The sequence below is a fragment of the Mus pahari genome, chromosome 3, assembly GCF_900095145.1.
Source record: "Mus pahari chromosome 3, PAHARI_EIJ_v1.1, whole genome shotgun sequence".
NCBI classification, from domain to species: Eukaryota; Metazoa; Chordata; class Mammalia; order Rodentia; family Muridae; genus Mus; species Mus pahari.
The window spans coordinates 89,877,786-89,902,569 of NC_034592.1; the positions used below are offsets into that span (position 1 = coordinate 89,877,786).

The 24,784-nt window shown below is 35.1% G+C and overlaps 1 protein-coding gene across 1 annotated transcript in view; it reads right to left on the reverse strand.

Annotated features, from left to right (window-relative positions):
- The window catches only part of Elp4 (elongator acetyltransferase complex subunit 4), a 238,590-nt gene that overhangs the window by 81,576 nt on the left and 132,230 nt on the right, over positions 1-24,784 (reverse strand). The window contains exon 9 of the mRNA XM_021193497.1: positions 22,953-23,059. Coding sequence (XP_021049156.1) covers positions 22,953-23,059 — 107 coding nt within the window. The remainder of the gene's footprint in view (positions 1-22,952; positions 23,060-24,784) is intronic.

Genomic DNA, 24,784 nt, shown 5'->3' on the forward strand with positions numbered 1-24,784 from the left:
AGTGGGAGTGGGTGGGTAGGGGAGCAGGGGTGGGGGGGGTATAGGGAACTTTCGGGATAGCATTTGAAATGTAAATAAAGAAAATAATAATAAAAAAAATTAAAAAAAAAAGGGGGGGACTCCAATGATTTGACTTTCTTCCCAATGCAGCAAGTAGATTGGGTCACAAACATTTCTTACAGTTCAAGGCAATCTTTTTTTTTTTTTTTTTTTTTAAATTAACGAAACCTAGGCACGGTTTCTTTCATTTTAAGATTTATTTATTATTATATCTAAGTACACTATAGCTGTCTTCAGACACACCAGAAGAGGGCATCAGATCTCATGACGGATGGTTGTGAGCCACCATGTAGTTGCTGGGATTTGAACTTAGGACCTTCGGAAGAGTAGTCAGTGTTCTTACCCACTGAGCCATCTCTCCAGCCCCAGTTCAAGGCAATCTTAAACAGTCAATTGTATTTTAACAAATAAGAAGTTTTTGAAAATAAGCTGTATTATAGCAACCAACCCAAATAGTATAATGAATGATTCCCCTAGAAAATTTCTCATTCTCTCAAACTAAGATAACTCAATTATCCTTTCAGTAGATAAACTCTTATCAAATAAAATATCAATATATAATTTTGTGTAGGAGAAACTTCAAAGCATATTTTAATCATGTATAATTTTCTTATAATTCATATCTTTGATACCTCATGACAATTTTTCCCCCAATTTCTCTCTCTCTTTTTTTGTTGTTATTATTGTTGTTGTCTGTGGTTGATCCTGAGGGCCCTACATATGCTAATACTTCATCTTCCCAATCTACACATAAAGTTTTAATAATTAAGATTGAAAGTCTAAAATTTAACACACACACATATGCGCACATATATAATTTTTTCTACCTTCACAGTCTTTTGACTTGCCACATTCTGTTATGCTTTGGATCCTTTAAAGATACTCCTGTTTGATTTAATAAAATTTCACTTATATTTATGAATTGAAGAAAACTAAATAAAACTTTTATAGTTTATAACTGGTAAGAGTGGATATATGAACATATAATGAGATTATCATTCTGCATTGAAAATATAAAAAATGAATGCTAGGCACGGTGGTTCATGCCTTTAATCCCAGCACTAGGGAGGAAAAGGCAGAGGCAGGCAGAATTCTGAGCTCTAAGTTAGCCAGGAATACCCAGTGTACACAGTTTCAACTCTCTCTCATTCCACATAGACACTAAAGAAAACAAAACATGCTGATATGTCTTGAAAGTTTTATTAATTTCTGGATTACTCCTTTTGTAAGTTCAGTTCCAGGGGATCTTAAGGCTTCTTACTTTTGCAGGTACCAGGATCACATGTGGTGTACATATATATATATATATATATATATATATATATATATACACATATATGTAGACAAAATACTTATACACATAAAATGACTAAGTAAATACAGCCTCCCAAATAAATCCCCCCAAAAGCCAAGGCCAAAATGATATTTTAAAAAGAAGTAACAGTTGATCTAAAGTACAACGAGAACAATCCTCAGAGACTTTTATCCTAAACAGTACTGGCAGAGAATACGATGCTAGCTCTACTCCATGACTTCTTAACATACACTCCAAATGAACTTGCTGCTAAAGGCTATCCATGGTGTGTCCTTTTGAACATGTCTAAAGATTTTTCCTATGTGTATGATAAATCAAGGTTAAAGAGTAGGCTTTATGGGTGGAGAGATGGCTCAGCGGTTAAGAGCACTGACTGCTCTTTCAGAGGTCATGAGTTCAATTCCCAGCAACCACATGGTGGCTCACAACCATCTGTAATGGGATCCGATGCCCTCTTCTGGTGTTTTGGTGTTTCTGAAGACAGCTACAGTGTACGCATCTCACATATATATGACAAATAAATAAAATCTTAAAAAAAAAAAGAGTAGGCTTTACGGTCATCTTGCCCTTTATATACCTTAGAACATTTTGCCTAAAAAACTGAAATGCATAGGAAAAATGCAGCTAAATGCCAGTTTTTCCTTAAAACAGTTCTTGCAGTAAGAGGGGCAGATCTATCCAGCTCCAGAGTTGATAAGGGTATTTTACATGATTGCTACTAACTCTTAATCACAGGCCTCTTCAGAGGTTTACAGAATTCCAGTGGAGCTGGGGGAGACGGTGCTTTCCAGTCACTTTGCTATCTTGAGGGCAATCGTCAGGGAGTCCACAATGGCATTAGAAAGGCTGCCTTGAGTGTTCATGTTTTAGGGTACTCATATTTACTCATCTGTAATTAAACACGTGTGTGTGTGTGTGTGTGTGTGTGTGTCTAGGATTTTGTTGTATTCCTTTTTATCCCACTGGAAGAAAATAGGAAATGGGCAAATATTATTCATGTCTATCTTAGTTATTTTCTTTGGAAGCCTAAATCTATGCAATTATATATAATGCATGATAACTTAATGTTAATGGCTAATAATGAGTGATGTTTTCTTAAAACAGTTTAAGTGATATGACAATAATTGTGTACGACTCACTGTAAATCTCAAGATACTAATAGCAACACATTAAATAACTTTTGCCTTTAAGCTTGCAGATGATATTAGACATAAAATTCATGTTCTAGGTTATATGCTCTAGCTTAAAGGCACATCGACAACTTCTTTACTAAAGATACCCTGTAAGTAGTGTGATTCAATATGAAAATGTATAAGCAAAGAAACCATAAAGCTAACTTTTATGGTTTTATTTTGAAAATCAGGCTGAATGTATAAGGGAAATGAGGGCCCTTTACTTTCTATCTGAAATCTTTAATTATAAACATTATACAGTTGAAAAGCATCCTAAATTAGGTATTATCTTAGCTCTACCTTTATTTACTTTTATATAATTATCTTGATGAAAGATATAATTACAGCATTATACAAAATTACCAACCCATTTTTAAAAATGTTTCCTAAGTGATCAACACATTGCATATGGATTCAGGCAATAAATCTCAGACTAAAATAGCTTCGGGTTATAAAAGTAGGAGCTGTAACTCCCTATTGTTTGGTCAGGAAAAATAACCTCATGAAAAACTGGTTTTGTAGAAATATTTTATGAATACAATTGAAGAACATAATTACAGTTTCATAAATGATATAGATGGATATTTTAATGCTAAAACGAGAGGGGACTATGATGACTATGAATTTTGGCACTGTGGGAAAAGAAAAAGGCTCTGTGCATTAATTCTTTATTTAGCATTATTGTGGAGAATCACACTGTGACAGTTTGGCTCTGTCTTTGGTGTCTGCAGCATCAAACTGTCACTCTTAAGGGGAGAGGACTCTGTTATTTAGAAAACAAAGAAATACACTCTGCAACAATTAGAAGGAAAGATATCCTTCTCCAAAGTGCAGAGCACTTTCAATTTCTCTAAAGGAAGAGAGAGAGAGAGAGAGAGAGAGAGAGAGAGAGAGAGAGAGAGAGAGAGAGAGAGAGAGAGAGAACACAAGGACACAGATTTTACAAACTTAATTTTAAGCAATTTTCATAAAATACTCATGTTTTACACAAGTGAACATAGATATGACTGTTAATTGACTAGGTGCAGTTAATCTATAAGGCTCTGGGATGTTACTATCCAATGCTATTTAGACATTAGCAACTTGACACCTCCTCTATTTGAAGGATGCATTGAAAATACTCAAGTTGCTTTGGCTTTTATTAGTCATCCTGATAGGGATGCACACAGTTTCCATGTCTATAGTGGCATGATGAACAGAGCATATAGACAATGACTATTGTCACACCCATAGAGCAGTGCCCTCCTTAGACATCATACAGTAGATGGTTATTAGCACCAAGATCCACAACTGGCTAAGCTGCAGAGGAGAAGACACTGCAGAGTGCTCAGCTCTGAACAGCACATCTACAGCACACATTCTCCTCCTCAGGCTCAGAGACCTTTAAGGAAAAGGCAGGAAGACAGGTTGTAGGACTTAGAGGTAGTGGATGCCTACAATGACAACACAACAGGAAAGGTCCCCATATGAACTCAGAACTCACAGCAATTTGACATCAGTCACAAGATCCAGGCAAGTCAAGACAACAAAATCCAGCATATAGGGAGGTGGTGATGAAGTACCAGCCCTGGCTGAGGAGCTATTGGTAACTGATAGCTGCCTGGAGAGGAAGAGTTTGTTTTCCTTAACAGTGTGGTTCCTGGTACTTCACACACTCCCAGAGCATGACCATATATTCAAGAGTATAGAATCAACATTAATTGAACAGGATCGGTTAAAAAAGAAAGATGAGGACACAAAGATAGGCAGGTATAGAATGGAGGGCGGATCTTGAAAGATTTATGGGAAGTGTGAATATGATCAAAATACAATGGATGAAATTTTCAAAGAATTGATATATATGATATATATCATACATATAGGTGGTTAGGCACATCAATGAGCAAGGAAACAAACAATGGTGTATAGTGTGAGATCATTGAATGAAGAAAATATGATAGTGCTGTAAGAGCTATAAGGTATTTACAAGGTAGTTTGAGAGTACAGGGGTAGGAAACCTAACCCAGTCTTGAAGATTAAGGAAAGGAATTGTGAGAGGAAGTGACATCAAAAACCCAGTCAGGTAGATATAGCAAACATACTTGCAGAACATGGCAGAGTCTTTCTGCCACTTACAAAAGCAAGTAGAAATGATGCCGGAATGAGTCACTGGGGAAGGAGCAGATGACAGTTCGGTGGAGCTGAACCTAAAGTTCAAGTTAAACCATGAGGCCAGAGAGTGAGCAGAGACCAGACCTTATGGACATATATGAAGCACTGGGCTACAGGAAAATTTTATAGGGCATGCATTATATTATGTAACAATTTTTTTTATTGTTCTCTTTTAGGTCAGGGTATTAAAAAGCTGACTTTTTGTCTCTATGGGGCTCTTAAAGACATGCAGACAGACAGACATATAAATAGTTTTAATGGAAATTCTACCGTGATATCAAAAGCAAGGATCAGGGGAGCACTTTAAGTAATACTGGGGCGATGTATTTGTTATCTTTGCTCAGAGCTGACCTGTGGTGAGCACGGCTGATCATCTTGGTAAAGAAAGGTCTGAAGACAATGAATGTACCACACGGGAGGAAACAGGTGTTTTTTAAGGAAGATTTTATGGAACTTGCTTACTAATGGCTATGACCATTTTACTTTTGGCCACAGTTTTAGTAGGATTCATGGTGAATTATGCATAATTATTTGCATATAATAAAGTATGCGCTATAAAAAGTTTCTATTAAAAATGCAAATCAAAAGCATTATTTATATTACCTAATATATCATTACAATTTTCTTGTTTTCTAAGTTTAATATAAACCAGCTTTTAAAAATTGAAGCAATTTTTGGATTATAACCATTCAATAATTATCACTAAACTTTTTTTTTTGCTATTTAATGTTAAGCAATGCAATATTAATGGTTCTGATTAGAAAATAGATGCTTATGGGAAAAATGAAAGGATTTTATTAAAAACACGATGCAGATGCAGTCTACAACAGAAAAGTAAACTAAAGATCATGTAATTAGATGGGAGGAGTAACTGGGGATGATCAGATGAATGGATCACAGACTTTACTGCCTAAGTAAAAAATTAGCATAAAATTAAGACTGCAGAGCATGAATCAGTGTGCAAGTTCATTTAATCGGTTTTGGGACATAGAAAAAAATACATATAAAATTATTGAGAAAAATGTGGAAATACATGTTAATTTATTTTGATGCTGTTCTTTAGGATATTTATGTAAGGTGATGTAACTGAAATTTCATATGGCTCACTGGTATCTATTTTATTAGCTAAGATGCAATATATAAAATACTAGCTTGGTATTCCCACCCCCACCTCAAGACCCCTCAGTGAATATGTGCTGGTTGCAGCTACTGAGTCTGTGGTTTAACTGCTTTCTGGTGGGAGTAGCCATGAGGGTGAGAATCAACTACATGCTGGTAGGAGGACCAAGAACCCAAGGGTGAACACATCTTTGTGAAGAATCTAGCCCTTCATAGTTATGATCAGGATCTTGAGGTGGATGTCTGGAATATTTGAACATCTTCTTCAGTTTTTCCATGTCCTGGTCTTCAGAACCATCTTTGTAGCCTGAGAACAGAATGTAAAATGGGCCTGCTGGGAAGCTGAAAGGTTTGTAAAACACAACAAACCAATCAATGGCTTCCCCATCGTGGACTCCGACTGCTTTGACCCCAGCCAAATGTAGCTGTTGGATTATGACAGATGAATTACTGAGTAGGATGAAGGAGGACTGCCATAGCCACGCCCTGCTATGGGTCTGCCTGTTACTTAGAGTACCTTTTTAAAGAGATCGAAAGGGGAGGAGGACTAAAAAATGAGTCACATGGTGCCCAGCAATGTAAGAATTACATTAATTACAGAAGCTTTATAATTTCATGGGGCCCCATTTGTCAATTCTTGATTTTACAGCACAAGCCATTGGTGTTCTGTTCAGGAAATTTCCCCCTGTGCCCATGTGTTCGAGGTTCTTCACCACTCTCTCTTCTATTAGTTTCCGTGTATCTGGTTTTATGTGGAGGCCCTTGATCCACTTGGATTTGTGCTCTGTACAGGAACATAAGAATGGTTCGATGTGCATTCTTCTACATCCTGACCTCCAGTAGAATCAGCACCATTTGTTGAAAATACTGTGTTTTTTCTACTGGATGGTTTTAGTTGCTTTGTCAAAGATCAAGTGACAATAGGTTTGTGGGTTCATTTCTGGGTCTTCAATTCTATTCCATTGATCCTCTTGCCTGTCTCTGTACCAATACCATGCACTTTTTTTTTGTTTTGTTTTGTTTTGTTTTTTGATTGCTCTGTAGTACAGCTTGAGGTCAGGGATGGTGATTTCAGGAGAAGTTCTTTTATTGTTGAGAATAGTTCTCACTATCCTGGTTTTTTTGTTATTCCAAATGAATTTTCAAATTGTTCTTTCTAATTCTATGAAGAATTGAGTTGGAATTTTGATGGGGATCAGCAACCAACATATTGGGAAAAGATCTTTACCAATGCTACATCTGATAGAGGGCAAATATCCAATACAAAGAACTCAAGAAGTTAGACTCTAGAAAATCAAACAACCCTATTAAAAATGGGGTACAGAGCTAAACAAAGAATTTTCAACTGAGGAATACCGAATGGCTGAGAAGCACCTAAAGAAATGCTCAACATTCTTAGTCTCCAGGGAAATACAAATCAAAACAACTCTGAGATTGTACCTCACACCAGTCAGAATGGCGAAGATCAAAAATTCAGGTGACAGCAGATGCTGGTGAGGATGTGGAGAAAGAGGAACACTCCTTCATGGTTGGTGGGATTGCAAGCTGGTACAACTACTATGGAAATAAGTCTGGCATTTTCTCAGAAAATTGGACACAGTACTATCAGAGGATGCAGTAATAGCACTCTTGGGCATATATCCAAAAGATGCTCCAACAAGGACAAATGTTCCACTATATTCATAGCAGCCTTATTTATAATAACCAGAAGCTGGAAAGAACCCAAATGTCCTTCAACAGAGGTATGGATACAAAAAAATGTGGTACATTTACACAATGGAGTTCTTCTCAGCTATTAAAAACATTGAATTCATGGAATTCCTAGGCAAATGGATTGAAATATAATTCTTAGGGAATAAATAATTTTAATTAAAGGAAAAAGGTTGGTGGGGAGATGGCTCAGTGAGGAAAGTGCTTGGCATGTGTGATGACTTGGGTTTGATCCCTAGGACCCACATAAAAGTCAGGCATGGCAGCATATATGGATAATCCCTGTGCTGGGAAGGTGAAGACAGAGGAGGATCTCTGGGGCTTGCTGGCCAGCCAGTGTTTTTCTGAATTAGTGGGCTCCAGATTAAGTGAGAGACTGTCTCAAAATTCAAGTGGAGAGGATAAGAGAAAGATATCTGATGTTGATCTCCAACCTGAAAATGCACACACATGAAATAAGGGAAAGCAGTAATAAACTGACTGAGTGCCCGCTCTGGTGACCCAGCAGAACTAACTCAGAAAACCTAGTAGGCCATCTGAATTTCAATCTTCAGGTGGGGTCATATTTCAAATGTGTAGGACAATTCAAAATATAGTTTATTAAAATGGGTTTATATATATTTTGCCTGCATCTATGCATATGTGTACCATATGTGTGTCTGGTGCCCATGAGTCCAGAAGTGGGAAGGCACTGAAGCCCAAGGAAATGGAATTATATGCAGTTGAAAAGCCACCATGTGGGTAAACTGAAATGGGTCTTCTAAAAGAGCAATAAGTGTTCTTAACTGCTGAGCAATCTCCCTAGCCCAGATTCTATTTTATACATGGTCTTATCTCTACATGGTTTACAAATGAATAGTTTTAATATTTAAATACCTTTATTTAACCTCAATTTTCCACTCAAGATGTGTACATTGGATCCAGACTTCATTTACCAATAGTGGGGGAAAAAGGGATAATTAAATCTACATACGAAATCATAAAATGTTGTTTTCTTGTATAGCATTTAATTTATTATTTTTAAAACTACTTTCAAATCATTAATGATTTTGAAACTTGTTTTGAAAAATACTTTTAAGTTAGAAATGAGACAAATTTTTCTGAGAAATTGTTTCCACAATATGAAAATACTGAAAACCAGTTATGGTAGTACTTTTCTGTAATCCTACCTAGCCTGGGGAAATTGGGCCAGAACGGTCACCATGAGTTTTAGGCAAATCTTGGGTACATAGTGAGATTATGTCTCAAAACCACCAAAATTCAGCCAACCAACAAAACTGAAAGAACAACCTTGACTAGTTCAAGAAACAGTAAAATCTTGTAACTACTAATAGGAAACCACTGAGTGATATTTGGTAATTAGGAGATATGAAGTGGACATTTTAGGAAACATGAATATTGTAAGCAATGAATCTAGCTTTCAAGTTCACAGTGAAACTTCTACAACAGTACTTATAATGGCTGAAAGTATTACCCGCTCGTTTCTTTTTAAAAGTTAAATAATAAGGGAATAATGCTATTAAAACTTAGGCAAAGTAGATTGTGGTAGAGCACTTCCACAGCCTGTGTGAGACCCCAGAGTTGATTCCTGTGTCATCAACAAAACAAACAAAAAATTGGAATAAATACAGAGGGAGGGGAGAGGGAGACCATAATTACAAGCAGGGATAGCTGAAGTCCTGAGCCACAAATAGAAGGATCTTCCCTAGTATATGGAGTAGTCTCCATGTTCTTCAAGGGACAGTCGGCAACCATGTTCACCCCAGGATCATCAGGAAGAGGTAAACTGTCAAGTACGGTTTCAGTCCTAGGCAGGCCTGCTTGGGATATAGCAGCATTATACAATCACGACAGATAGTTTATTGCAGCACCAAACTGCCACTTGGGAACTCTTGAACCCAAACAAAAGCTCAGTTATTATTACTGTCAAAAGCTACACAGAGACAAAATTTGGTTGGCAGCAAGAAAGATGAATCAAAGAGAAAAAAAAAAAAACCCATCTAATTTGCATAATCAAAATAACAGAAATATCTTGAAGTTGGTAACTACTTTTAAGTTTCAGCAAAGTTATATGCTATTATCTCTATTATATTTATATTATCACTGATAATACTTAAAATGTTTCTATACAGCAATGTATTTGTAGAGACACAACTTACAATCATATATACTTTCTTACTCAAAATCTTTATTTTCAACATGATTCAGAGTAAAGAATCTTTTATATATAGGAATAAGTAGTAACATTAAAAAAATCTGATCATTTTGTTTTTCCTTTAGCTAAATAGTCCAAAAAAAAAAACTTTAAAAGAGAAGACTTAGTTTTCTGGAAATATTTAAACATGCTAAAATCCTGTGCAGTCTGATGACTTTTACAGAAAATGATGATAAAAGCATGAACTTAAAATATAAACTGATATAATGAATCCCAGGAATTTCTCAGATATCTTGTAAGCACTGGAACAATGTATACTTATAAATGATACAACACATTATTCTATTAGCAAACATAAAACTTTACTATTTTTAAATCAACCCCCACCCATATTCTCAAAAGGAATGTCCTCGAGTGTCAGTGTCTGAAGTGATGCGCTCTGACAAATCTAACAGCTCTCTCTGTGTCATTCCTAATGCACTTGTCACTCAGCATTATCCATCCTCATTAATGACAATGGGAAAGTTTATCTTGGGAACACGTTTTAAATCATCTACTCTTTACAATGGGACCATGAAATCTCTTACAAAACACGAGGCGGGAACTGCTCTGACAACAAAACCCCTTCCTGGCAGCTTTCTTCTTAATTCCTGTTCAAGGAGTAATCTGTTTATTATAAAATCATAAGAACAATATATTAAACAGAATTTGAAACAAGAATAGCTAGTGTGATTTTCAAGCTTACAAGTATTTTTACAACATTTTTATTAAGCTGAAAACACTGTTGAGCCTTTTTGTGTGGTTTCATGCAATCTTTGTTTTCTATTCTACATTATATCAACCTTTCAAAAGGGGTTTTGCCTTGCCCAATAAACTAATAAATAGTTTAAAATAAAATAAAAAATTAAAATAAACTAATGACCTAGCTCTTATATATATTAAAATGCAACAATTTGCATTACATTAAAAGCAATTTATTTAGAAATAAAATATATCCTATTTAAAAATGTCTAAAGTGCTGAAATACTCAAGTTTACCTAGCTATAACATAAAAATAACCTAATTACTACCAAAACTACTTTTAACAGAACAATAATTACATTTTAAGCTGGAATATGATGTTTTAATGTTTTAAGAAATCTCTACAGCAAAAAAAGACAGAAACAAAGTTAAACTTCTGGATCCATGGTACCTGCTGTTTTAATTTGACTGTTAATTCCAGACACATGTGACTTCTGTATTTCTGTCGATAAAATAAATGCTTCTGGGAAACATGTCCTCCAGCCTCTTAATATTCTGGTATTAGAAGTTTAGTGCTGCATTTTGTTTCACTCACTGGGCAGTAAAGTCAGACTAAATACAGTATAATAAAAACTTTAAAACATTACATTCAGTATTTACTTTTATCAATTTTAATCACTTAAAAGCATCTATATGATGTATGCTAATAGCACAGGATATTAATAGTTCATATTAATATTTAAATTTCATTAGCCTATAATTTATTACAAAACATCTTAACTTTAGAATTTAAAATGGTTGCTATTTTAAGTTAATGCTTTAAAGAGTTCATTTAAAGACTGTGCTAACATTAGACTTCAAGGTTAAAATTCTTGCTTAGTACATAATAAACACTATTATAAATATTTTGTATTCAATATAAACTATATGATATATAATATATAGTATATATATTATAGATTATAATAAATACTATAAAATGTTTGTTTTGATATATGAGGAATAATAAAATAAATATAATCTAAGGCCTTCTGAAAGTAATAGTTGTTCTTCATATATTAGGTATTTGTTGTGAATCTGGGAATAGTGTCTAAAAAAATAACATTTTATGTACAGCTTTAGAGAGTAAGTTTAGCATAATGGGTAGAAGTCTGCCCCAGCATCTGAGTGATCTGGGAGAAGCCAGTTCTCTAAGCGTCTAAGACAGTGAACACCACAGAATGCACACACACACACACACACACACGCACACGCACACGCACACGCACACGCACACGCACACGCACACGCACACACACACACATACAGCAAGCTGGCTTTGAGCATCTAAGCTCTCTTTTACTTCCAACCTTTTATGAAATTTAACATTTTTACAAAAAGTAGTGCAGTTTGAGAAAGGCTAGCTATTTTCAAAAAGAGACTCTATTGATATTACAAGTACAAATTACACATAGAAGGATTGCACATTCACTGTTTTTCAAATAGAGATGAATTTAAAGATTATAAATCATATTCTTCAACTATCAATTCTTTCAGTGAAATTGGTTTAAAACATTAACACTGAGATTCTTCACTATAATAACTTTTCTGACAATAATCAGAAAGTAAATGATTTTGGCCTGGGAAAACAAATTTCAGTTTAGTTATGCAGGTCAAAGGAAGCATGGCAAAACTAATTGTCCTCATATCATCCAGTCCAGTTTACTCAGTCCTCATACCATCCAGTCCAGTTTACTCAGTCCTCATACCATCCAGTCCAGTTTACTCAGTCCTCATATCATCCAGTCCAGTTTACTCAGTCCTCATATCATCCAGTCCAGTTTACTCAGACAACAACAGGGCTGGGATTGGACCATGGGTCATACCTGCAATAAGGGCAAAAGTGGTTTTATACTGCTTCCCATCCACTGTACACAGGGCCAAGCATAAGAAACCTTCAAGTAAATGGGAATGTTATCATGGAACACTAAAGCAAAGCTGAGCAGAAACATGGTATTATGAAGAAATATAGATTATATTTTCTAAATACCTTTATATAAGTGTTAGTTTAAAAATATCTAATTAGCTATTGAATCAAGTTGCTATGAATTGTTATAATAATAACATAATTGGAAATAATTGTCTTTGTTTAAATTTTTATACAGATCAGGATGGTTTCCTAAGGGTACTCATAGGTAGCTAAACTAAAGCAATGCTTTAAAATTGGGCTGTCTCATGTGTATCAAGACAGTCAACAGGACGATTCTTTAATAGATAGTTACAGATTCCCATATTATGGAAGCAATATGAGTTCCTTTATCATAAAAGCATAGGATAACTGTACAATATTTAATATGTTGTATTGTAATACCATTTTATACAATCATCTCATCCAGTAATTCACAAGTTCTACAAATCTCTATATTTTTCCTTTTAAACACTAGAGAGGGAATGAATTAGAAATGATTCCTATTTGGTTTTACAATATAGACTAAACCCAGCAGCTTGCAATAGGAACAAGATTGAAAATTCACAACTAACCTTTGTGAATTTGAAAATTTCATTATTAAGCCTCTTTTTTTCTTTCCAAGGAAAGTTTTCTGGTGCATTAAAGCATCCCGCAGAGTCTGTAAAGCTGAAATTGCTGTCGCGAGAGGTATCAGGAGGGCATTTACTCACCATCTACAGTCACCACTTACTAAGCACCAATACAATTAGTACTGAACCAGGAAGAGGTGGTGAAATGATGAATCAGACAGACCTAAGTTTGCAGCATTATTATACCCCTAAATATTCCTATGTTCTCAAAGCTTTAACACTATAAAAGGGATCATAGAGATACATGCTTTCACTACACTGAAGTGTGGCAGCAAAGACAGAACACTGTAGAGTGGAAACCAAAGCCAGGTCACAAGCAGAGAAGATAAATATAGCTATGGTCACCTTATGAGCAGCCTCAGAATTTTTATAGATTAAAGGTCTATATGGACTTAAAGGATATTTGTTATTATATATTTGACTTTTAAGTCCAAAACTATGGGAAATTGCTTTATTTGTTTTGTTTGTTATGTTTCCCTATGCAGCTCAGGCCAGCTTCAAATCCACTCCTCTTGTCTCAGCTTTCTGAGTTACATATGTATTAGAATACATGTGTATGCCATCATGTTTGGCTTGTAAATTGATTTTTCTTAACATACAAGATTTTGTTGGGTATGAATTAGAAATTTAATCTTTTAAAGGCATGTTGTTTCTTGTTATTATGCTATGTGCACGGGTGCTTGCCTGTGTGTGTGCCTATGTATGCTTGGTGCCTATGGAGGCCAGCAGGTGTCAGATCCCCTGGAACTAGAGTTACAGACTCTTGTCAACTGCTATGCAGGTGCTGAGAATGCAACATGGGATAGCAGAAAGAGCAGCCAGAGCACTTAAACACTGAGCCCTCTCTTCAGCCCCGTGGTGTTGGTTTTGATAGCACAGTCACCCCTTCCTGAGTCCCTCATTTCCTCAAGTTAAGCATGGGTGGTTGCCATTTATCTGAGCGTCCAAATACAGAGGGCATAAACTATGAGGAAAGTGCTGTGGAAATTTATTGGTATAGTTCTATAATTTTTTTTAAATTGCTGTTCTGGGTTTAGGTCTTATGTTAACTAGGTAAGCACACTATCATTGAACTAAATTTCCATTCTCTGAAGTTTAATTTTATTGAAACTAAAAATGACTTCACCTCATAAACTTTTCATATGTAAATTTTAAGTACGTTCAAACTGTTACAAAAATATATCATTAGTTTTACTTTTACTCTTAAGTATGGATTTATTAAAATGTCAGGTTGTAGACCTCATTAATTATAGATTACTACAATATATATACAACTGACTTTTACCTGTACGAGGAGTCTTCATTATGAAGTTTATTTATATTTTGAACTCACAGAGATATGACTACCTCCTGAGTGATGGAATTGAAGGTGTCCCCACTATGCCTGGCTAATATCATGTTTTCTTAGTGAAGCAATATCTTCATATTTTTCAGTGACCTAAGTTCTTTTGTAATATTAATTAATCACAGATTAATATTTTGCTATCATAGGATTTATTGCTTAATTTTCCTTAAAGGTAGTACTCAAGTAGCCTCAAGAAGTATTTGTAAGAGAGTAGCTTTAAAGAAGCAGTTAAATTTTCATTAGGACTTTGTTTCTAATCTTGAAAGGTGAGGTTAAAAATTGGTGATCTGGAAAACGGAATTTGGTAAAACCTAATTAATTCACAAGTTACATATGCCTTAATTACCTCGCAGGATAATGTTTGATGCTATGAATATAACATTTAAAAATAATTTAAAAAACATAAAATACAAAAACATATTAACTAATTATGAGCAGATTACTATTTTTAAAGTAACTTGGAAACACCTTTTTAGAAGCATGTATTTGATGCATTTATTCTAGCACCATAGTCACTTGCTGTCTCAGCCTCATAGGGATCTTGCACATGCACCAGTGTACACATCTTGCTATAAAATGATAAGAGATGTGGATAGTTATACAACCTTTCCCAAGTCAGTCTCCTGTGGCTATCCATGTTAAACCTTGATCTTCTGACTCCTTGTGCAGAATCCCACTAGAAAGCACACTATCATTGAACTAAATTTCCATTCTCTGACGTTTCATTTAATGAAACTAAAAATAACTTTACCTCACAAATAACTTTACCTCTCATATGTAAAATTTAAGTATAAGTTAAATTATATGTTATATGTTAAGTATGTTATAAGGTTTAGGGACTCTGTTAATCATTATTTATTAAAACAACCACCACCACCATGACCACCATCACAACACAAGCCTTGTGAGAAGAGTTTTTTGCTTCTGGGACAAATACAAGGGTTTCACAGTGGTTTTTTATTTTTTATTTTTTATTAAATAGATCTGTAACCATCATGCTTCACTGTTTTACCAGTGAGTAGATGTATAGTTCAGAGAGTTTAAGCAACTTATCTTGTCCAAAGTCAGAAAGGTCATAAGTGGCAGCAGGGACAGATCAACCTGTCCTTTATTCCAAAGACTGATCCCTTAACTATGGTTTGCTGTGTCCCAACTGGTACAGTCTAAATCTTTAAAAGAATGTATTTTTCAACGTAATAATCAATCACTCCATAGCTCTAGCACAAAGTCAGAAAGCATGTCAAAGAATTCTCCAATATGAAATGTACTTTTAAAACCCATCATGAGAACACACTTATGTTAACATTCAAGTTAAAATTCATTTCTCCATAGCAATCACTTCTAATGGTTTTATGAAGACATTATGAAATTATGTTGCATTGCTCTTGACTGTTTTATATATAAACATATACATAATAGGGGTAAAAATACTGTTCCTTCCTTCCTTTTTATTTTTTTGTGGTATTGGATGCATATTTTATTATGGAAAACATTCCTTGAAACATTATTTTTTAAGCATGCTAATTTCTCAATTCTCAATTTTTGTATTCTATATGTAATTCCCTACATTAATCACCATTCTGTTGTAATTAAAAGGTATTTCAAATTTAATTACAGTGTATTGTATTGAAGTTCTGTGTTTGATGCTTTAGCACTCTATTATATTAAAGTTCTATAGTTGATACTGCAAAGATAACATATAAAATAATTTAGAAAAAATCATAAGATATAAAGATATTTTAACTAATTAGGAGCAAATTAGTCATAATTAGCCAAATTCCTAAGCCTGATAGCTTTTCAGTATAATTTCACACAAGGAGCTAGAAGATCAAGATTTAACATGAATAGCCACAGGAGACTGACTTAGGAAAGGTTATATAACTCTCCACATCTTTTATCATTTTATAGCAATGTGTACACCAGTGCACATGCAAGATTCCTATGAGGCTGAGACAGTAAGTGACTATGGTGCTGTATGTAGAAACATCAACAATGCTTAGAATAAATGCATCAAATACATGCTTCTACTGAAAATTTAAAAATTAACAGTTAACATTTAACAAGTATTTATAGAATTAATAAATATGTATGTTGAAGATTTAGTTGTAAACAAGAATAATATGTCTCTATTCCTGGGGAACTAACATTTTAGAGGTAAGCTAAATAAACAAAGGAGCTGATAAGCATATAAACATTATAGCAACATACCTGTCACACTGCAAATTAAAATAGTGTATATGTTTGGAAATAATATCACATTTCTGATGGGCCAGTGAATGTTTTTAAAGGAAGGGAACAAAATGGAACATCAGTATCCCTGCAGTCAAATGATGTGAAAAGGCCTTAAAAGTACTAGAAGGTTGAATATTTTAGATGTTTGCTGTGCAAGGGTACTGAGGACAATGACTAATTTAGGAAAGTTTGGGGACAAAGTATCTACAAAGTTCCCTGTGCCACAAACAAGCTCATGGAAACCATATTTATTAAGCATGATTATCTGAGACACACTGGAGGACACACTAGTAGAATGTATGATCGTTTGTTCTAGAAATTTAACAATACAATTTGGCAGGGAACTAGGCCAGGTGTGATTTGCCATCACTTGTTTTCTTTGTCTGTCTTTCTCTGACACATAAGTGACACATTGTGGGAGGAAGTGTTTCAGAGCTATTGTGTAAATGGGGTAAATTCTGCTACAGTTCTGGGAAGAATTCAAGAAATTCTTAAAGTACTGAAATATTATTTTTGTGGAACCAAAGCACAGAATGAACTTGCAGAAGTGTTCGTGCCTACAAACTTTAGGAAAGAGGAGAAGAGAATTTTGTCTCTTTGCAGCTTTCGACAGCACTGTTCGATTAGCATGGTCTCAAAGTTGAGATAGCTGAACCACAAGCACTGGGGGATCTTCATGAATTCATGACTTAAAAGTGTTAACAGCTTTCAAATATTTGAATTTGGCTTTGTGAAATCACTAACCAGATCATGTTCAAATTCCTTGCATAAAATATCATTATGAATAAATATAAAAAAAAGGCAAGGATCTGGGGGGTGTAGCTCAGGGTAGAGTGCTAGCCTAGCCTGGGCAAGGATGTGGGTTTGATTCCTAGTATTCCTAAAAGCAAGGTACAATATAAAACCATAGATTCTGGGCAGGATTTACAAAATAAAGAGCTTTATGTAAAGTCATTACAATAGAGATATTATAAGATATTGAGACATTAAAAAGGATTCATTTGCTGTAAGTAATTATAAAGTCAATAGCCTCAGCATTGCTAACTACACAGAGACCTAAAGACATCTAATAGTCCAACATGAACTGACTTTGCCTTGCCAATGAAGCAATGATGTTCTGCCAGCCAGACTTACAGAAAGCATGTGAAATGAACACAAAAGCAAACAGGCTTCCTGCTGCCCAAGGGAGAGTCAGCAAGATGGCAGTTTCAATCATTTGGAATAATACTAAAGCAGCCTTAGGCTCTTCTCAGAATGGAAACATGTCACTATTACTGCAATACTTTAACAAATCAGAATGCAGAGGAATGAACACTTACACAATCCCATTCTACAAAGGGCACTTTACTCAACACCTAAGTGGAAAACAATTATAAGGAAATTTCAGAAAAATTGTCAGTGAACATAAATGACTAAGGGAAAAATGTTTTTTTTTTCCCTTTCAACACACTTAATAGATTTTTAAAAAGCTTACCACTTAGAAACAATTTCCTTTTCCAGTCTCCTTAAGGAACTATTAATGTAAAGAAACTTAGACGAAGCACTAAGTGAAAAGTTTAGTATTCAAGCTGCCAGCAAGAAATATCCATCATTCCTCAACATAGCACCAGCTTACTGTAAGAACTGATCTAAAGGACTAAGTTTTCACAACATTTATATAGGAAGTCAAAAAATACTTCAAATATTTTGGGAAATTATCTAATCAGTGTACTTTTAGCATATGTCTAATCATGTAGTCATCTTTGGTCAATCATCAAAAAAATCAAAGGCAAATTGGCATGACTCAACTCTAACTTTAATACCGCATGATTGTGTCGTGTAAGCTTGTTTTGTGTGAGAGCTGCTGTGGTTTTAGCAGAGAGATTAACTACCGGACCTAAGCTGGCCTCCAAACCTTGCCCTGCTGATGCTTCTGGCTCTTTGAAGTCTGACCATCATACCTGGCAAGGCAACAGTGGGAACTAGGACAGTGTCAGATCTAATCAAATTGCTCGCTGCAGCATAGCTAACTACGGGCTTCACTAATTGGCCCAATTGAGGATTATACCTTTTGCTACAGATTCACGACAATAATTCAGTTAAACGATGTCCCCCTCCCTTATCTCTTCTAATTAAGATTCCAAAGTTGGAAGAAATAGGATTAGACAGAGTTTCACAACTGTTCCCCTTAAAGTGGTGTGCACTTTTGATAGGCTCACTATGGCAATGTAAAATATATGTAGTAACGGTTAAATCAACTTCTAGAGATTCTAAGAGTCTGTGACATTGCTGTTTGCCTAGATGACTAAGAAATTAAAGTGAAAATATTAGTATAGTACATTTAGAATATGAGCATATAAAAATAACTACTCTTATAGAATGTTAATTTTTCTGTGTGTGAGAGTGGGCATGCACTTACAGTTATATTCACCATGCGTGTACATGTGGAGGCCAGATGGTAACACTAGGCATCTCCTCTATTGCTTTGCTGCCTTATATTTTGAGATAGGGTCTCTCAATGAACTTGGAGCTCACTCTTCTGGCTACACTAGTTGGTCAGTGAGCCTCAGGGATCCATCTGTCTTTGCCCTCCCAGTGTTGGGGTTACAGGCATGCATGCCCACATCTGGGTTTTTTGTGTCTGGGGACCAGATTCAGGTCCTCATGCATATGCAGCAAGCACCCTATCCACTGGGCGATCACTTGTCTTAGGTTTATTTTTGAAAAGTGATTTCATTAAGATGAATAGGAACTTATATTCAATATTTTAGTTTTGTTATTGGCAGCATACTTATGAAAACAAGCTAATTTATACAGTAACCGGTACTTATCAAGGACATTGTCAGAAAAATTAGATTATATGGCCCATGATACTAACACTTACTGGGATTTAGAATTATTTCAGTGATATCATTGTGAATTGATAGGCTAGTTTCCTTCTCTCTCTGTATCTTTGGGCATACTAAACATATTTCACTTCTCTACTTATCATTAAAAACTGGAAAGACCACAGAAGATAAATATAGAAGTAAATCTAGACCTGATGATACCATGCAATAATCTTAACTGTTAATATTAGCATAGTGGCTATTAGTCTATGGGGCTTTATACTTTGCAATATATATATATACTTTACATAATTCTAGAAGCAACATCAAGCTATACTGTCATATTATCATGAAGATAATTTATATCAATAACACATGGAATTTTGATGTTAATAGTTAAGAATGAATCTACTCAGTAAATACACCAAGAAAAGTTAGCTTATAATAACAGGCTGGTCAAGTATTTTGTGAGAAAAAAAAAAGCCTTGGTGGCTGTAGAGTTATTGAGGTCTCATCACAAGGCAATCTTGAAAAAGTTCAATTTGCTTTGGCAGTCTATGGTCTCAATATTTACCCTATAAGACGCAGATATAGTAATTATTATGTTTGGACTAGTTCAAACCTCCATAATTGTTCTTCATCTATTTGCTGAACATTAGTAGTTATAGGATGTACTTTTTGTGAATTTCAGCACAACTCAATTGTCATACTTCCCAACTTGAACCTAGAAACTGCGAAGCTTAGAGCTGAAAAACTGTCCCATAAGGAAGCGATTCTTTGTAATAATTTTTTAGATGCTGCAGCTAATGTAATAATATATCATCACTTGTTAGAAGATTAAATTAGTAGAATGCGAAAGCTCAAAATACAAAATGATATTAAATAAATGTAAAATGTTGTTTCTATACCACCAAATTCAATGAAGTCATACTTCAAATCCTAAAAACTATGTCTTACCAGTGCATTATAGTTATAACAAGTTTAGTTAATGATAATACCAACAGTATTAAAGAAAAACAAATTGCCTCACAGAAAGATCCTAAGTTTAGCAAGTCAATTCAGCTCAGTGCTGAGGCTAGTACAAAGTTACAGATCCCAGAGAGCGGAGCTTATGTGGTTGGTACATACATATGTAGGCCTTCAGGGTCAGCCCTGTAGACAGCGTTCTGCTGTGTTTTTCATAAGGGGTAATATATGCAGCTTTACAGTTACAGGATACTGTAATGATCTATTGTGATAAAAGTTTTTCTTCTGAATCAGAAGTACTTGAATGAATGTCAATATGTACTCTAAGAAGGAGAAAACACTATTCTGTCTTTGAGTCACTCCAAGTTGGCAAGTACTGGAGTTGCTTCACCTGTCATACAAAGGCCAATGGCTAAGTAGGCTTTAATAGCACCCCTTCCTCCTCTGCTTTCTGCCTCCATCCACCCCTGATTTGTGACTCATGTAACTGTAGGTACATTCTAATAAGTCTGCCTGTGTGGAGACAGAACTTATGCCTTATCCACTGAGCCAGGCTTTGCTTTTGGGAATAACACACAGGCTCAATGCCCAAGACACTGCCACTTCAGACTTTTCAGAGGGGTACAGCTTGCATTTTACCTTTTTCAAAAAGTCAGATTAATGTACTTCTATTACTTTTGTCATTAAAAATGGCTCTTACCCTGAATTTTAATTTTATGAACCCCTCAAATCCTTACTGATTAGAACAAAATGATACAGGAATTGATTGACTGTACTGAATATTGCCTTCTTTAAAAAGGTGACTTTATTTTTGTCTTGTTTTCAAATACTCCTTCCAAACCGCAAGGTGACAGTTATGACTCTTTTAGTTTGTGTGATAACAAGAAGCCTGTTTGGCTAAATGGCATTTTCTATTAGAACTATTGCTATTGAAGGGAGTGGTCTCACTTGACATTATGCAGGTCATTTTTATGCTTGCCATGAGACACTGAGCAAGGTTATAAACAGGATGCACATGATCATCCTACTTTGGTCACAATAACTTTTCTACTGAGGAATTCTTGCTTAATTTGCATATAATGGAAATGATATCATAGACTTGGTTTTAAAAATATTGGGGATGTTGGAAGAATAACCATTTAGAGGGAAAATTTTATATTTGAAAAATAAATTTAACTTAAAAAATGGAAGCATACTTTTGCCAGACAATAAGCTAAAACCTAGTTCTCTAAATTTTTAAGAGGGTAAGTCACTCAGTATTTCATCAGGAAAGCTGAGAAAATGCTGGCAGATTTACAGTCTTAGGTCTCATTTCAATGGTATCTTTCGAGAAGTAAAGCAAATTAGCTCAAGAATCACTATTTCTACACACTCCTCTTTGGGCTTTAAGTGGCTTTTGAACAAGTATTCCCCAGATGAGGAACTTCTAACACTCCTGCAGAGATGACCTGCCTGAAGAACTGGCTGCCTGATTAACTATTAACTGCTCTCAATAGGATTAGATAATTAAGGACATTGATGACCATTAATTAGGAGGAGGGCACATTAATTTGTCACAGGATAGGACCCTTATGATGATTTATAGGTTAGTGCTACTTGTAAACGTGAAGGGACAGAGAAAGAGAGAGAGCCATTAAGTTACCTTATCAAGTGGCCAGCTTAAAGAGGGCAGAGGGTCAGAGAAGGGCCAAAGTGGTCACTTTAAGGGTGAAGTCCCAAACACCAAAGCGGTGCCAAGCCACATTGATGATCGTTTGGTGATGAAGTTAAAAATATGCTAATTTATTGGTGGTAATTCTCCCTTTTTATGGTTTCAAGCAGTTAAGACAAGTGGCCTGCTTAAGAGCTTTTCAAAGAGATTAAACAAAATGGTTTGTCAAGGCAGTTTGGCTGTTTTATGTCTTTGTTTAAAAAAAAAAAATTGCACCAACTATACTGATAACTATCACACCACCCAAAGCCATCTCTCTGAACATTTATTCATTAATAAATATATCAACTCTAATTGCTTAATAGTTCCATGTTCATTTGCTCTTTAGCAAGATTGAGCTGAAATAATTCTTTTGTATTGCTTTCTGTCATCCTGCTTGCAGAAAGGTCACAAAAATGCACATGTAGAAAATTTACTTACAGCCACTAGTATAACTCATACCTTGCTTAATACAACATTTTAAAAATTAAATGAATTTTCTTGATATTAAAAATCAAAACAAACCAAATAAAACAAACAAAGAAACCTTTATGAGGTAAGGATAAACTTGCTATCCATACACAGTTGTGGGTAGCATTCATATTCCACACGCAGTAAGCCCAGCTCATTAACATTTAATTAAATGCTTTTGAAAGCCTTGGAGATCCAAGTCGTATTTATCATTTGAGTTTGGAGCTTATTTTTAATAGCTATTAAAGATTCTTTTTTTGTTCTACCTGAATAAAAATACATGACTAGAATGGAGGAAAATATAACAAAAATTAGTCTGTTATACCAAAAGTACTTAATTTGTAGCCTGAAATATGTTTAGATGTTTTATTACAGTGAAAATCAGGCACGAGGGGAGCATTTACTTTAAAACAGTAAACTAAAACATAAAAAGCCTCTTACCTCAATGGTGAACAGCTTCCTTTTTAACTTAAAAGCTAAGTCTTTGACATCCGATTCATCACAAGTCAAGTTATTAAGCCGAGGGATCTTCCGTATATGGATCAAACCTCATGGAAAGGAAATTAAAAGAGAAAGCCTTAAGTACTGTCATCAGAGGCATAAATTAAGGAGTCTTACAGCGGAATCTGTACATTTACACACAAGCTTCCTCCCTTAAAAACTGGAGCTGACTACCAGGAGCAGTGAAGCAAATGGCGTGATTATACTCAAGTAATCAAGCAGAATAAGATAAACAGAAATCCTTGAGCGAGGAAAACGAATTGCACTTTGGTACAGGAATACAGATGTAAAGAGGGACCTTAATACTTGTCAAAACTACAGCCGGTCTGCGTGTGATTTTCTTTCGTATTTACAGTAAGCAAATATGGCTATCACCTTGCATGCTGCCCACAGCACCACTCAACAATCTTTATTTTATTAAATGCATCAGTAAGCAGCCAGCAAAACAAGGCTTTTGGGTTATTGATAACCTGCAAATCACCAATAAAAAGTATTTCATTTTGTGCATTGACCAAACCATTGAAGAAAACTACATTTCAGCATGGTCTAGATCAAACGTTAGTCTGCATGCCATCCGGAAACCCTGATTTTTATGGCACGTTAGGCCCTTATGTGGCCATTAGAAGCTCTGCAGCAATGCTAGGTAAACCGTGAGCTCCAGGCCTCATCAGCAAAAACACTTGCTAATCTTTACTGACAAGGCACTGGATGGCTTTTGTGTAGTTTCTGACTAAACTAGGGGTCAGTTCCCACAGATGAAGACATGGAAGGTTCTTCAGCACATCTTTTTGCCTGACTCAGCTCATATTTAAAAACACCATGTCAGGGATACTGATCCTTGAACATGGGATAAGAGTCACCAAATGTCAGACTGAAGTAGACAGACCTTATTAGAGAACTGCTTGCCTCTGTGTGTGTGTGTGTGTGTGTGTGTGTGTATGTGTGTGTGTTTGTGTGTGCTAATGTGTGCATGAATTCAGATTTAGAGAATGCTACAAACATTTTCTCCCAAGTAATTCATCAAAACAAATATGCTTACATTTCAAATACAATATGGTAATAAATTATTTGAAAATTCCAGAGAATGCATTTTGATCATATTTGCCACCTACTTCTCATTAATAGCTCATAACAATTAAACACCGCATACATACTTATTTCGTAAATAAAGTATGCTTAATAGGAATAAGGACAACACATTTCTCATTTTTCCCTCATAGTACATGTGCTTGTCAGGTAATTATTAAGATATGAGTTCTTATATAAGTCATTAATTATTTTATTCTCAGGTCCTTCTTATTATAAGAAAGTTTACAAATATAATTACTCATTACACATGAGGAATAATTTACTCATTCGGAGATTTCAGAATCTCTCAGAATGACAGTTTAACTTTTGAAATGTTTAAAGCAAAATATATTTAGAATATAAAACACAATTTCAGTAAGTTTATAAATGAACACTTATAAATGATAATATAACTTATAATGCACAAGGCAGGAGGTTCACTATCCACCATCAAAATCAAACCAAACCAAACCAAACCAAACCAAACCAAAACTGTAATGCAGTAAAATGTTCAATCAATTTTTCTGGGTTTAGGTATGTCTTGGTGACAAGGTAATATGTAACCCCCATTTAAAGTTCTAGTGCTGGGGACTGAACCACTTCCGTGTGCATACTGGGAAAATGCTCTACCAATAAGCTACATCTCAGTCTGGGCTGTACCTTACTGCATAGCTAGCTCTGTAAACTATAACCCTGTATATATC